This window comes from Dendroctonus ponderosae, unplaced genomic scaffold, assembly GCF_020466585.1.
Source record: "Dendroctonus ponderosae isolate FM_Combo_2020 unplaced genomic scaffold, Dpon_F_20191213v2 Dpon_F_20191213_5, whole genome shotgun sequence".
NCBI classification, from domain to species: Eukaryota; Metazoa; Arthropoda; class Insecta; order Coleoptera; family Curculionidae; genus Dendroctonus; species Dendroctonus ponderosae.
Window position 1 is genome coordinate 1110460 of NW_026018715.1, and position 16997 is coordinate 1127456.

The following is a 16997-nucleotide window of genomic DNA, read 5'->3' on the forward strand; positions in this document are numbered from 1 at the left end:
ATAATGTTCTTGTTATTGAATTCTTTCATTTTAAAACTTTTAGATAGTTTTTCTTTAATAACTTGCATATCGTCAACACTTTCTGAAAATAAAATTACATCATCAACATATACCAAAGGAAAGTTTCTATCATTAAAATATAAACAAGGATCTTTCCTAGAGCGATGAATTCCAACACTTTGGTGCTTGTTTCAAGCCCTACAGTGATTTTGTTACTTTGTACACAAGCTAATCTTCACCATTTAGCCCTTCAGGTGGAAATATATACACAGTTTTTTCCAATGCTCCATAAAGAAATGCAGAGCTTACATCAAGCTGCGTAACTTTCAAATCAAACTGAATGTACAGTATCAGCATCACCCTAAGTGTAACCATTCTAGCTACAGGTGCATAGACATCTTAATCAAGAGAAGACTGTTGGAATCCTCGAGCAACTAGTCGCACTTTCTTCACTACGTTTCCATCGATCAATTTCTTGCGAAAAACCCATCTGGAAACTATAATTTCACAATTCTCTGGAGGTATTTCCTCTCTGGAGGGAGCTCCCATGTTTTGCTTTCATCAAGTGAATTTAGTTCTTTTTGAATTGCATCTTTCCATCCTTGATCGGTAACTGCTTTATTGTAGCTTTATGGCACTTCCGAAATTACATTTCCACTTGATAAGGCTAACATGGCATAATTAAACTAACATCAAGTTCGAAGTCGTTCAGATATTTCGGAATTTGTGTTCTTCTTGTAGATTTCCGAATCTTCTCTTATGGAGAAACATTGGGTTCTTGTTTACAGTCACTTTTAGTGTTCTGTTCCTTTTTTGGGGTTTCGAAGAGGGTTTCATCTGGTAATTCTACTGGTATTGAACATTTCGCTGATTCGTCAAATATTACGTTTCTTCCAATAACAATTCTCTTATTTTCGTCATACTGAAGCGTATAACCATTATATGCAAAGCCCACCATTATGCATTTTCTGCTATGAGAATCGAGTTTACTTTTTCTGTCTTCCTTTGGTATTAACATATGTGCAATCGAACCAAACAGTAATTTTAACAAGATTTGGCGCGTAACCATACCAAATCTCTGCTGGTAGTTTTTTTTTTATCAGACAATGCAACAGTCTCAGTTCTATTAGTCAGATAAACTGCTGTTCTGACGGCTTTTCCCCATAATTATTTTTCTAATTTACCATCAAATATTAAACATCTTGCCTTTTCCATTATTGTTCTGTTGTATCGCTCTGCCAATCCATTTTGTTCTGGGTTCCTGGCTACTGTGTATTGACATTTTATTMCAATCTGTRAACATTATTTAAAAGCAGTAGATGTGTACTCGCCTCCATTGTCACACCTAATTCGTTCTATACTTGTTCCAAATTTAGCTTGTACTAAGTTYACATATTCYTTGAACTTTTCTAATAATTCACTTTTGGGGTTTATGAGGTATCATATAGCAAAATGTGAATAGTGATCTATGAAGGACACATAATATCTCTTRCCATCAWCATCTTACCATCATCAGAGAGTTGGTTGGTCCACAAACATCTGTAGATACTACTTCCAGTACTCTCTTGGGTTTTCTTTCTTCAGATATGGTAGAAAATAGTAATATCGACTGCTTCCCTTGCATACATACTTCACAAATTCCAGGGGCTGGATACTTTGATGAATGCGCCAATCGTCTGTGCATCAGCATTTGACTCATCCTGCACTAAATGTGCGTCTGCATTAAATAATGGCCAAAAGTATATTACATTTAAATTTCCTTGTAAATACCCTTTCAGTAGAACAACATTATCTCTAATAATCAGTACTTGTTTGTCTTTGAAAAATACATTGAAACCATTATCCTCAAGTTTCTTAACTGACAACAAATTATTGCTAAGATTTTTACATACCAGGATGTCTGCAATAGTTACGTTCAGTCCAATATCACTTTTTAAGAGATGTCACCTATTTTCCTTGCCTAGCCAGAACGGTTGGCTGTAGAAAAACTATATTTAGCAAGTGCCAGATGGTTCCCGAATTTCCGGGTAAGTCACATTTGACAAACCAAATTGGTATTTCGCGCTTATCTGGGAATAAATCGTTATTGTTTGCTGAATTGTGGACTATTTTATCCCCGTTTTTCATCTATCTTTTGGAGCTTAAAGATCTAAGTAGCCTCCCTTAAGCGGGCCAGAAATTCGGTAAACCCACAACTTCCTGAGGCCGTTAATTGATCGCCATTAGTGACGAAAAATTTGCGAACTTATTTAGTATTTGAAAGTATAAAAGAAAATGGCATCTTAGGATTTATGTATTTTCCTACTTATGCAATATTTAAATGTTTGTTTGCAATACTCAAAGATATAAGTAGTGTGTTATTATGACTGGAAAGTTGAAAAACGTAGTAAGCAAGATCAGTTACTCATAACTCCCATAAAACTTAAAATATACAGAATTACGGTAATACACATAATGATTTTCATGGCAATGCGCTTCCTTTTCCACTTGACATTCACTTGATTTCTTTTACACAAATCCATAAAACCTGTTTTCTTGATTGTGTCAACAATACCATCTTTCTGCAGAAAACTTTTCTTAGAAAATATCAGTTCTGCTGTAACGAATCACTTCAGTGAAACTTCCGAATCTCAATGAAAAATATTTTATTGTAAACTGTTTAACAATTATCATTGTCTCTGTTTTCAGGTAATTGTCTGACCGTTACTGATGCATGTGCTCCTCTGTATGATAGAATCTATTGCGGAGCCGCTTGCCCTGAGGAGTTTCAACAGTATATGCAAAACCGCCTTAAACTTGGGGGAATTTTAGTGCTGCCATTGAACGACCAACTGATGCGGTTCAAACGGTATTTATTAATTTTATTTTTAAAACTTGGTTTCTAATAATTTGTGTAATTATTTTTTAGGGAGTCCGTGTGTCAATGGGAGGAAAAGTTCCTAATACCAGTGTCCTTTGCTTCTTTAGTTCGGCCTACAAAAGGTTTTCAGGACTTGAAACCAAGTAAGAATTTAAAAAATATATTGAGGTGCGGGTTGGTAAACCGTGATTGTGCGCATTTAAATGGACCTTGTGTKTTTAAAGAAGGTCTAAAAAATAAAATAAAGCTAATGTCAGTGTTTAAGCCTCAGTCATAMGTCAATATTTTGTACCGTTTCAGAGGTAGCAAATTATCTTGCMGAAATMTGGACTTTTATAAAGGCCCAATAACTATTTTGCTAGCATTGGTTTTGTYTTCAAAACAAATTTTTACGTATGTTTTATCATAATTGACTTGATCTTGAAATTACTTTTCCAAAAATATGRCATGTTTTGCTTCAGTCTTTTGTAAAACATTGAGTTTTGAAAGTTTAAGGGCGGGTATACATAAAGGTGGTGTTGAACCTCCGGCTGACCAACCGTCCGTTCACTTTATTTGTGTATTATAAAAACTATTGAGCCTCGGGTTCGTCAACTGGGACTTGACTTGTATTCTCTAACGTTGGCCACGTTACGTGAACAGTATCAGCCAATCAAAATAATTGCTTTCTTGTCAGTTCCCAGAGTTTGGTACCTATGTAAGTTTGGAATAGTTCGTTACCTCATGTTTGCATTTGAGATTCCGCGAGTTTCTGTACATAGAAAATGAGTGGAGGAGGAAAACGAATAATATATAGTGACGCAGACTGTCATAGCCTTGTGGACGCAGCTTTGCTTTGGAAAAAAGTTATAGAAAATAAAAAATAAGAAAAATTTTTTTTTTATGTGAGTATGACACGGCGAAATTTTGCGATATCGTAGAACTGCTTTCTTGTGGTTTCCGTTTCATTTTATTTCCTATTTATTTTTTTCCTAATATAGTTTCTAAGAAAATAACAGTCGGTTTACTAAGACGAAATCTCATTTTAAACTCCTCATCACTTTACCTTGCCAAATGAACTGGACGTATTATAAAATGCCTTGGTATTCTAATGGGAAAAGTATAGTCCAACAAAATATCCAAACAAAAATAGTTGCCTAACCACGCTTTTACCTGCTTCGAACTCCGGGTTGAAATCTCAAACGGACCCCGCTCTTCGGGTTGAGTCAACCGTCACTGAGCCGGCACTTCAACCGCCGTTTTGCGTTTATAATACCCAAACTGGCCGTCAACCGTGGGTTGAATCTTAACCGTTGGTTAACCGTACATTATAATACCCGCCCTAAAAGTGTAGATGGTTCAGAGGTGTTCTGTGGTGTCACTGTCACTGTAAACTATTTTCATTAAAAAGTAATCGACATGTTTTTTAAAATAAATTACGTAGGTTTATCGACAACTATTGATAATAATTTAAAGTTTACTTACGATTTGTAAATCATAACTTTGTTACAAGTTCAGTCTCAGTCGTTTTCCAATAATTAATACGAGGTTTTTAATAGCCTATTTTTTCGCGTTCTCCAATGTTGCCACACGCAAAACACAATATTTTTAAATAGCGCAAATGTCATTCAAAATATGCAACTTATATAAGCACCATACAGTGAAAGCACCTATTTCAAGGCTGGAAGTTGAAACCAATGTTTGTGGCATCTTTAACTTCTGGTGGAGTACAGGAAATTTTCGAATTTTCGACACTCATTGTTTCACTTGCATATGTTTCGCTTGCATATGCTTAAAAAGTACGCTTTTGAAAAATTACAAAAGTCAAAACGTGACATTTGAAAAACGGCATTGACATCAAATTTAAGATATTAAATTTATGCCTTTTATTTTTGGCTTTTCTTTATGACTATAACTTATGCATTTGATTCAGATAAAAAATATTGTTCGATACGAGGGCGAAAATCCGGTTTTTGAACTTCTGACGGATTGACACCCTCGAGTTCGTCTCGGGTATCAACCTCCGGCTATAATTTGGTTACATTATGCATGAAGGCGGAACAGTTGCACTAAAACTTTATCTGAATAGTTATTGTTTTCGATTTCCATTATTTTAGAGTTTAGAAATTCATAAATCTATTATGTACCAATCCACTAATTGCCAAGTTCTCAATTTTTTTCATGAAATTTTACTGTTTTTCACGATAAATATAGAAACTCGCATTTGCGTATGAAATTAAATAGTATCTACTTTTTTTTTAAGTTATGGTAATAGTAATGTGTTGCAATATTATATCCCTTACTTATGTGTCGTGACAGTTAGAAAACTAGCCTAACAATGAAAATATTCGCTTTTTTCTAGTTGAGGTTGCTCCATTACCACTTCAGATATTATGCCGCTCAGTGATTCGAGACATTCTTAGAAAGAACATCGAGAAGGAGCACAGTCCTGTTAAAAAGCCTTCTCGCATCAAGGTTACGAAGAAATGCTTCAGATACAGGGGCAGTTTGAGTCCGTTTTTTCCTAGGATGGATAGTTCTGATCAAGAGCGGCAACTCTCATTAAGTAAGGAATAATATTTTTAGTAGCCTAAAATATGAAATAGGATGAAACGTGATATTGATACATTTTTCTTACTAAAGTGATCGTTTTAACCACTAACACATCTGTGGGAGATTATATTTGTGTAACTTATATTCTAACAATTGCACCTATAATAACGATATTAAATATAGTGCATTTTCATGCCTTGAAAAAATTATATCTTGAGCGAGATATAGAAAACTATTCTGGGAAGAACACACTCATTACGTTAATCTAAATTGAGAACTTAGTAACAGGTTCAGTTGCAGGCACTATTAATACAAAGGGTTAAAAAAATAAGTTTCAAAATACAGTTGAGAAAACAGCCCAAAATCTGGAATTTTTTTCTATTGGAAACCTTTTGAAAATAATTAATAATCGTGCCCGGACGCCTAAATTATACAAACGACGAGTTCCATCATCATCCAAATTTCCACCATCAAATCCATCACCCTATGCTGTTAAACAAATTATAGAAAATTTGCAATAGTCAAGGCAATCGTGCAAAGAAATAAACCTCTCGTTAATAATGATATAACTGAAAAAATCACTCAGTAGTCAGGATTGTTTAAATCAATAGTTCATAGAAATTACGGAAATATAAATTCCATCCATACGTGTTTTTCATAGCTCACCATCTGAAAGAAACTGTTTTTGCAAGAAGAATGACATTCTGTGAATTTATCATGATTTTCTATGGAATTGGTTTTCTCTTTTAATTGAATTTTTCTTTCCAAGTCTTTCCGAACTCTGATTTTAACATTAGTATTAAATTATGTGTTTCACTATCTGTTTCTACACTATCTAATTTCGTAATATTATCAAACGCTTTACTTCTTTTCTGTAATTTTATTCTTAATTCATTGATTTTAACTAAAAATATTGCCGTTCAAAACAGGTCCTTACCACTAACAACTTCACACTCATCTTCCACAGTTTTATCAGCGTATAATCTATTTTGTTTTTCGTTTCACTTTGTCTGAATAGTCGCAAAAAACCATTTAGCTGATTTTTGTTGCATTCTCTTTGTTTTAATTGTAATAATTTCTACTATGCTTATTTCCTTAATTTGGAGAATTATTTACTTTTCTTAAACTGTATCTTTTACAATTGATCAGAATGACTCAAATTAAGTAACATATACTTGTTTATAGGAAAAACGAATAATTATTCCGGTACCTACAAGTGTCATTTTTTGCATACAATTTTAAATATATCAAAAACGGTTTACTTATGGCATAATATATTATACACAAAATGTTTTTAGAATTTTGAGTATAATTAAAAAATATAATAATATACAGGGTGTTCCCTTTAAAAATAAGCATGATACCTACTTCCGGTATAACCGAAAGTGTGGCCATTTTGAAAATATTTTAGATCGGCTGTCCCCTGTGACTTCCATATACATATGCAATTTTCAAATTTCTCTTAGATATAGTTTGCCACATATCGATCATGGTGGTTTTCTGTGGGATTCCCTGTATTAGTAATCTACACGGACTAAGCTGAAACGGTTTGGAGGCCGTCAAGCACATGAATTAGATAACAGAAGAAAATATTAAAAACAATCTTTTGTCAATGTCGCTTTGGGCTTTACAGTGCCATTTTTATATAATAATCAATTATAATGATTCGATGTTGATATGATGTGATTTTACGAGGCGACATTTTTTTTCAATGAGGAGCTTCGCCGCGAGGACCAAATATTTTTGAATACATTTTTAGGAATGTAAGAGCGTTTGAGTTCTGTGTTTACCATTAAGAATTGAAGCATTTACTCGATGTATTAAACCACTCTATTCTGATATGTGTCATCTTTTTCACAAGCACAGAGAAGCAGTTCAAATCCAAGTTTGCATGGTGGAGGACTTGGAACAACGGAGCAAGTGGGCAATACGGGGACTGATGAACAAGGCACTGAAGATTCAGCTAATAACCATAGGTATTTATTAGTTTAAATAAATCAGTCTTGAGTGTTTTCATTTAACCAACTCATCGTTTAGTAATAACAAGAGTATTATGCGATTTACTTATTACCCAGGACGAAACATGTCTCTATTACGTGGTGTAAAGCTGAATATCTAATCAAATATTTGGTATCAATCAATTTGGTAATATTCAGTTTATAAGTTTTACAGGGTGTTCCACCGGGAACCACCACGACATATTTATGGCAGGCTATAATTAGGTATAAATACGCCAAATAATCGTTCTTTAAATCATTTGGTGTTTTTTAATTAAAAGCTCTAATTAACATATCAATAACCACATTTAGAAATTTTTTTCGGGCTTTGAAGCCGTGGTCCATGGGAATTTCTTCTTGACGCTTCGTCCACAACTGCGGTGGACGTTATCAAAGGCGATGAGGCAGCGGGCGAAGTGATCTCCCGTGCTTTCAGGTTTGATGTTGTTTCCTTGTTCACAATTACCAATTAAAGAGGTAATGGAACTTAGGCGGCGGTCCCACAGAACCACCAGTGATCACCGGTGGCCATCAAGCAGATTTCCAACATATGCGATTCCCATTGAACGGTCTCACAGAAGGTTTGTCTAGTCACTAGTCATCCATTACCATCAACTGCTAACCACCGTTTCGAAATTTCGGACGCGTAAACAGTGGAAGCCGGTGAATAATTGCTTTGAGACCGTTCGTTGCAGATTCCATAATTTTAGTCGGTGGTAGTGGGTGATAGTTGATGACAGTGGTTGCTGTGGGACCGCTGCCAGGCAGGGAATTTCCACCAGGTATCGCCAAACTTTTCGAAGGTACTGCTTAACTACAACTTACTTTCAGTAGAAAAAGAAATTATCTGAACAGAGTAGTAATGGGCAGCCCCCTTAGTCCGGTGATAGCAACTACTTTATGGAGAAATTTGAGATGGACGCTCTGGACACAGCCGCGAGGAAACATAAGTGTTGGTTTCGATATGTTGATGACACTTTCGTTGTTTGGGGCCATGGTTTGGTTAAACTTAAAGACTTCCTGAGGCACTTCAACTCAATCAACCCAAAAATACAGTTCATTATGGAAGTGGAGAAGGATGAGCGACTGCCATTTTTAGATGTCTTGGTAACCAGAAAAACCAACGGAAAGCTGACCCACACGGTGTACAGAAAACCGATACCTGCACAGTGTATCAAAAGAAAGGAGTCATTAAAACCCTCACCGAAAAATCCAGAATAATTTGCGAACCGAGAAATATCTGAGTTAGAAAGAGAATTTAAACACCTAGAAAGGGCCTTTGGTTGGAATGGATACAGCAAGAACGAGTTTAATAGAGCAATTCTACCAAAAACCAGTGGAGGTCGTCCGGAGAAAACAGATACGCATGATGAGCGTAAGGGTTGGGCTTGCCTCCCATACATACATGAGGTCACGGACAGGATCCGACAACAATCCAGCAGACTTTGAGATCGGCCAAGGACAAACGAGATCCCTTATCAGCACAAGGAGTCCACAGAGTTCCATGCAATTGTGGCAGAGCATATATCGGCACCATAAAACGTAGTGTAAACACTAGGATCACTGAGCATAAAAGAAGTTGCAGATTGAGACAAACAGAACAACCAGCAGTAGCGGAGCACGTACACGTACACGGCCACCAAATACGTTTCGGTGAAGTGGACATTTTGCACCAATCTCCACGGTATTACCCAAGACTAACCAGAGAGGCTATTGAGATCTTTAAACATGACAACAATTTTAATAGGAATGAGGTAACGTCCTTTAATCTAGATTGAAAACGCATGTTGCGGCAAACAGCATGTGCGCCAAAACAATTGAAGCCCCGCCCACTCCTCACGCATGAGCTCACACGGCCGGGCTGCATAAATACGACAGGGGATCCAGTAGTTGGACCAGTCTTTGTTCGAAAGCACTTCGCCTACTGCCTCATCGTCTTTGATAATGTCCACCGCAGTTGTGGACGAAACGTCAGGAACAAATTCCCATGGACCACGGCTTCAAAGCCCGAAAAACATTTCGAAATGTGATTTGACCGGCCGTGAAAGCCTTCACAGTCTGATATCAACAATAACATGAAAAAGGCAAATTATTTATAACAAATGTTCGAAGTGGTAACCGTCCAGTTCCAGACACTTGTAAATTCTTTTTTCAAAACCACTGCTAACTCTGGACAACATTGGCGGAGTTTAAAAGCGTCTCTTATGCGTATTTTTAGATCGTCTGAAGCGTATGGTAGACAATTCCTTTTATGTACCCTCACAAATCTAGTTTAGAGTTCAATCCGGAGATCTGGGAGCCAATTTTGAAATCTATTTCTGCCAACCGACCTGTTTTGAAAGTTGGCATTTAAAAATTGCTTCGCACTGAACTGAAGAAACTTCGCAATAATAATGAGGCGAAACTCCATCCAATTGAAGGCACATGTTGGTTCTAATATTTGAAGAGCCTTCTTCTAATAATAATGAAAGGTGGTTTATTGGAAACTGGAGCATCAAACCATTTAGATGTCTTTCAAAAAACTAGGGTTCAATTAAATATGGGCACAGTATTCCACCCCACACATTAACTAACTGCCTATTTCGCTTTTTCATGACCCTGTATTAGTGTCTATACACGAGACCATTGTTATAAAAAGTACGTTGATCACAAAATATCACATTATCGAAAAACTTTTCAATTTCTGCCACTTTATCTAACACCCACATGCAAAGCTCAGTTGGGTTTTCCAAATAATTTCCCTATAAAGTTCTTGGCAAAGCTGAATTTTATAAGAATTAAAGTTCTGCTTTTTAATAATTCTTGGAATACCTGATTAACTAATGTTAGTACTTTTGGATATTAGATTTTGACTAATATTAGAATTTTCGGCAACTGAACCAATTACCGTGAAAACATTTTGCTCATCTTCAGTGACATATTACACCTTGCATGATGTTCATATCCTGTGTTCGTAGTGAAAAAGTTGTTCTCAGTGCAGAATTGCAGCAATCTTTCTCCTCTGGTGTTTCTTCTTCCAAACCGTATTTACCGATCACTTATCGTAGATCTTCACTTCCAGGTTCCCTTTCAACTTTGTTATTATAGTCTCTTATTATCATCGTGGTTTCTCGATTTTGTAGTCTCCAAAAGTTGTTCTAATTGAGCATTCTTACATCTCATCGTCTGGCCAGGCGTTACATCTGATCAATACGATCGTATCACTGACTGCTCTGTACTCTGTAATAAAATTCTCTAATGTCCTGTTAACAACGACGCCCACTCCGTTTCTGGATGTGTCCTCAGTGCCTGAGTAAAACATGATGTTATTTCTGGATATGAAGTGTCCCGAGCCTTTCCAGTGCGTTTCTGCTTGACCCACTATACTATGGCTGTTTATCTCTCTACACAATGGTTAGCTTTCCTGCTTACAGTAGTCCTCGAACATACCAGGATGGCTATATTTGAGCTCTTCCATATGTTCATTCCAATAGCCGTTTTCTATGTGATGCCTGGTTTCCTGCATGCACATTTAACACCACCAGGCCCGGACACTAAGTGGCGCCAATCGATTATATAAAAATTACAATATGTTGTTACTTAAATGATCGATTGACGTTTCTGCTCCGGTAGGTATTTTTTTTCTGCTAATTTTTCCAGACTCCGGTACTTTAGCTATTTTGTGACAAGGTGCCATAATATTGTGGGGCCATTTTGCTTCTTCCCATCAAGAAAATGGCAACTGCATACAAAGGCACCAGTACCAGGATCTCTAGAGTTCTCCTATGAATTATTTTCAAGTACGGTTTACTTCTTCTTCTTGTTCTTTGTAAAGACCCTTTGGTTTGTTTATTTCGTCTGGTCAATGTTGTTGATTCTCCTATGATATGGATGTGTAACTATCTTTCCATCTTTTCGGTGGTCTTCCGATGGGTCTTTTACCAGCTGGATTTCCATTCGACACAATCTTGGCCATTTTTTTCGGGTTCGATTCTTTCTACATGGTGCCGCCAGCATCTTTTGCGCTTTCGTCCCCATCTGATTACATCCATCTTGCAGGTTAGAGTCTTCATTTCTGCCGTTCGTAACATACATTTTGTTTCGTTTGTGTCTGCTCGGATCTCGATGCCGTAGGTGAGTATTGGTTTTACGCATGTTTTTGTATATTCGAACTTTACTGTCTCTTAAGCAACCGGATGTTAACGAGGCTTTGTTGATCTAGGATTTCAGATCTTTAATTAGTTCGTTGCGGCTAGACATATCCGCTCCAAGGTATCTGAAAGTTGTGACTCGCTCGACAATTTCATTATGTATAACCGGCTTATATCTCGTTGCTTCCCTGGCAAATGTCATACATTTTGTCTTGGATATTGATATTTGCATATTAGATTGTGTGCTGACCTGATTGAATCTGTGAAGTTGTCTTTGCAATTTGTCCTCCGTTTCTGCTAATATTGTCGCGTCATCAGCGTAGCAAATTATGCTAATTGGTTTTCTGTTGATCTTATACCCCATTCTTAAGCCGCTGATCTCTTCAATGGTCTCGTCCATAATCAGGGTGAAGTGAAACGGGCTAAAGCTCTCCCCTTGTCTTATACCCTGCGATGTCGGTATGACATTTGTTATCTTATGGTCAACTTTAATTCGGGTTGAATTGTGTGTGTTTACGCAGTCTACTGTTTTTATAATTCTTGCTGGCGTTCGTTTTTTCTTCAAGACGTTGATAATGTCTTCCAGGCGGACACGGTCCAATACTTTTGTTAAATCGATAAACATGCAAAAGAAGGGGTGTCGCCTATTCTATTGCCTTTTCTTTTATTTGGCGTATGATAAATAGGGCATCAGTTGTAGACCTATTTCTCCGGAATCGCTGCCGTTCGTTTTTAATTTTGATATGTTATTCCAGGTTTTCTTTAATAAGGCCGGTGAATAATTTCATAGAGGAGCATAGAAGAGTTATACCCCTGTAGTTTTCTGGGTTGGTTTTTTGTCCTTTTTTGAAGATGGGTATGGTGAAGCTTTTGTGCCAATCGTCGGGGATTGTTTGTGAGCTTAATATTATATTGAAGAGTTGCGTTAGTTTTTTTGTGAGTTCATTACCATTATACTTTAGAAGTTCGTTGGGTATAATGTCCACACCTGGTGCTTTTCTTTTTTAAGCTTTTTTTTATATCTTCGTCCGTGAATGATATTGGGACCTCCTCTTCTTCTTCTGCCTGCTTAGCTCTCATCTTTGTGTCTTGGTTGTTATCGTACAGGTCATTAAAATATCTCTCCCAGTTGACACGCTTTTAGTTAGAATGGATTCGTTCACAGACTTTTTTCGATTTTTAAGCATCTTCCATACTTTCGGTTGAGCTCCATATAAATCGTGTTGCATATCGTTGGTGAATTTTCCCCAGTACTCTCGTTTAATCCTTCGTACCTCTGCGTTCGCGCGATTTCTAGTTTCTTTGTGCTGGATGAGATTATCGTGCGATTGAGTGCTTTTGTAAAGCAAGTAGCTTTCCCGTTTTTATTGGCTAGCTTTTTCACCTACTCACAGAACCATGGTGTGTTGTGGTTTTGGGCATGCCCGTTAATTTTTCTTTTTCCCAGGGATTCTTCCGTGGCTTTATGGATACACGCTTTTATCCTTTCCCAGTTCTCATTGACATTGGCGCCGGTTTTATTTTCGTTTAGTAGCTTGTTGGTAAGTCTCCGCTGGTATAATTATTTTGTACTGTAATGGTCGAGTGATTCCATGTTGTATTTTTCGATGTATAGCGGTTCTTGATTACGTTTATGATGTTTTTCCAGTGTTATCTTTCCCGGGACAACATTGGCTGATGTTAGCACTCTCACGTCATTGATTTGTTTTGGTTTTATAGTAGTCCATTATCCGAGGCTTGACCTTTGTTTCTGTGAGCTATGATTGTTTTTTTGCCCTAGGCAAGTAGCTGGCCTAACCTTGGAACCCTCCACACTTGTCGGATTCCGTTGAAGTGGACTGTATTTAAATAATTTTTTCTTTTTGTTCGCGGTCCCGATTTGAAACGGCACTCCCAAGACCGACTTAAGTATATGATTGCACCCAACCGACGAATGAAAACCCGATTATCGGCAAATTATAACATATAGGTTAGGACGTTTTTCCTTCCAGCGTCTGTTTTTTACAATTACCTTAGTTACTTAAAAAAAAACTTAAAGTAAAAAATTCTCATATCGCCGTCTAGACTAACTTAGGTGATTGGCGCGATAGAGGCAAATATATTTTATTTACTCATTTCCCAATAACACTTTATCCCGTACGGTTTACAGATGACAGTATAAGATTCACTAACCGTATCAACTTCATCCATCGATTCCTTGTGGGCGAGTCTTTTGGAAACCGGAAAAACGAACATTTTCACGAATATTATAATGTTGACGCCCATGAGCCCGACGAGTAACAATTATTCTATAACATTTAATACAAATAACAGGTTTTAATAAAAATACTAATAATTTTCGTCGAAAATAAAGAAAACTGCTAATAATTACTTGATGATTTCAACGCAGAATCATCACTAAGACACTATTAAATACAAATAGATACCTTAGAATGCTTATTTTTCTTCACTGCTAAAATAATCACCACACTTTGAAAACTTCCTATCTAAACACAATGCAATTTACTTTGCTTGGATATAGTCTCTGAATCTGTCTAATATTTGGAGTCACCATTTATGGAGCGTATTGCGAACGTATTTCCTATTTGAGTGAAAAAATTTTCTCACTAGACAGCATCACAAGTTAATAAAACGAATCATAAACATAGTTTTTTATTTTTGGATTGTAGCAGTTAGAAATGACCTAAACTAAACATGTTTCCAATTTCCAACCATTTAGGTTTCCACGTGGGGCATCCATTTATGAACGCAGATTATGCGATGTTGACCCCGACGACATACCTTTGATGATAGAATTATATGGCGAACATGCTTTTATAGACGCAGATATCAGCGAGGCCCTTGCTGTAAGACATCAGCATCAAAATAAAACGTAAGTTAATGAAAATGTACGAATGGGCGGTAACATTGGTGATAAAATCAGTGTGAAGTAAATCCTTAAGCTAAAAGCTAAGTAAGAAGTGCGTACATACATGTTTTTGTGCTTTATGTCAAACTGACCCTAAAGGTATCAAATAGCAAATACGACTTAGAGAGAAGCTTTAAGCTTCAAGTAATTGTTAATAACTATAATTAAATATTCTACATTATTTCAATCAAAAAGTTGCGACAAATTGAGAAAAGCAGTTCTCAGGAATCCTTTTCGTTTGGAAATGACAACGCTTGAGCCAATACGACATATGCTAAACTTTAACGAAACTACCGTTACCCAAACACGCAATTGAAAGACCAATCCAGCCATGCAAAATAAATTTGGGGTTTGCATTTAAATAAGAGAATGTACGAAAATAAATACAGTCTGGGAAATACTAGTGAAAATAAAACAGCATTAACACAACATGCACACCAAATTTTACATAATTTAGATTTTAACAACGCAGATATATTAGTTAGGGAAACAAATTATCATAAATGAAGAATCCAAGAAATGCTACAAATAAAAAAACATTCAAAAGCAGTAAATTTCAAATCAGATACCGACAACCTTAGCAACATTTTCCAAACCCTAATAAAGCCATAAGTATAGAACACCCAGTACACTAGTGAAAAAATAAAACTATTTCCGGTCATCTCAATACCATTTTCGCAAATACAGAAAATGAGTCAGACAAATTTAAGGTTTCAAGAAGGCAAAGGCCTAAAAGAACGCAATGTTTACCAATTATGAGGTAAGTTATTCAAATGTTTTGCACCCCCAAAAGGTAGGATATTTTTACCCTCAAGAGCTGATGAATGTTTTAACGCTTTATAAATTATAGTTTTTATACAACATGTTTTAATTGTGAATTGGTGTTTGTAGTTTATGTAAATTTTAAATCTGATGATGGCGCTGTTGTCTCACCGAAACGTAATGAAATAAACGATATTAAAAATTTTTACTTCACACTTTGACTGAGACTCAGGAAAGATAAGAATATAATTTGCATTTAAAGTGAGAAAGTTATGTTGTAGTTTCCGAACAACTTGCATAGCAGCAGGGCTAAATGTATTTTACATGGTTTCGACAGGACTCGTTATAACTGGAAACAAAACTGAAAGTTTCTTAAACTGCAAGTTGGAAAACTTCTAATGCACCGTCTACGTAAATACCCTGTATACTGTTCATGCATGTATTTTTGTTTTAGTCGGGCGGATCTTGAACTGGCAGCTGCTGCAACACCTAGCACAAGTACCAGAACCTCAAACCAAAATGGCAAACGTCAAAAATGGGACAGCGGCCTTGAAGAGGAAATAATCGAAACGCACGAATCGTCTGATGATGAATCGATGGGACTCGATGCGATTTTCAGCGGTGATGAGGACGATGTGTCGGAAAAACGGTTCAAAAGAGGTATTTTAATGCACCTTCTAAGTTTCTTAAGCTTAGCAGAGTCGATGGATGATACCGTTTTATAGCATAGTTTTATTGTCGCTCAGGTTATGGCTACGAAATTTAACTTGGCTAAGGTTCACATCTCAAATTCGAACATTTTCATTTACACGTGATATGGTTTTTGTGGAAGGTACAATAGGTTTATATGAACCGAAGATATGGCCTGAAACCTCTTAAAGCTCTTAATCCTTCAGGTGAGAGCATTAACAGGGATTTGGGGTTAAAAATTTATGAAATTTTCTAAATCGGTTTGTTAGTTAATGATGAGTTAATGATGAGTTAGAGTTAGACTTGGTCAAGTCGTATACAAATTTGCCAATAACAAAAACAGTTACAAACTCGGAAAGGTGAGTAACTTTGATTTGTTCAATGGCACCCCTCTTTATTGCAGATTCAGATTCTACCGCTAAAAACACGCAAAATTTATTTAAAACATTTTTTTCGATTAACATGGCGCGAAAATCAAATAAATTTAATTTTCCTGTCGCTCATGGCTTACCGGAATGTGTGGTAAAAAAGCGTCGTTGCTAGAGATACATACAGGGTGATTCAAAATTGGCGTCATTTCTTTTAAGGGGTGATAGCGGCTCCCTTGGGGGAGTACGAGAAAAATATTGACAATTTTTTTTCTGAAAATTTCTAGAAGATATTAACAGTTGAAGATCGAATTTCAACTTTGTTATTAAGCATTATTTTGAAATGGTTTCATGTTTAATTGGTAGCATATTGGAATACTTAAGCATCCAAAAAGAAGAATTACGATCTTTGCTTCAAATTACGAAAATTTTTGATATCAAGAAAGTTCTCTTCTACAATTTTTTGATGAAAAGGCACAGTGGCAATGATGTTTTTAGTCATTAACAGATAGTTACAGGTAGATCCTGTCAATCTTAACAATAATTTGTCAAACTGTGACTTACTTTGAATTTCTTTTCACGAATTTGCGGATATGCTATTAGTTCAGGGGAAATGCTACAGTAAGATAGCAGAACATGAAAGAACTCAAGCCAACAAAGAGCGAGGAGAGTGGTTCCAGGAAGATAGTGGACGACAATCGATGTTCGGGTTCCAGACACAGAGGAACAAGTATTGGACATAATCGAATC

General features: G+C 36.4%; 1 protein-coding gene across 1 annotated transcript in view; it reads left to right on the forward strand.

Annotated features, from left to right (window-relative positions):
* Nucleotides 1-16997, forward strand: part of LOC109544379 (protein-L-isoaspartate O-methyltransferase domain-containing protein 1) — a 38756-nt gene that overhangs the window by 12394 nt on the left and 9365 nt on the right. Inside the window, exons 3-8 of the mRNA XM_019914518.2 lie at nt 2689-2848; nt 2909-3003; nt 5202-5405; nt 7254-7368; nt 14239-14391; nt 15644-15849. Of these exons, the coding sequence (XP_019770077.2) occupies nt 2689-2848; nt 2909-3003; nt 5202-5405; nt 7254-7368; nt 14239-14391; nt 15644-15849 (933 nt within the window). The remainder of the gene's footprint in view (nt 1-2688; nt 2849-2908; nt 3004-5201; nt 5406-7253; nt 7369-14238; nt 14392-15643; nt 15850-16997) is intronic.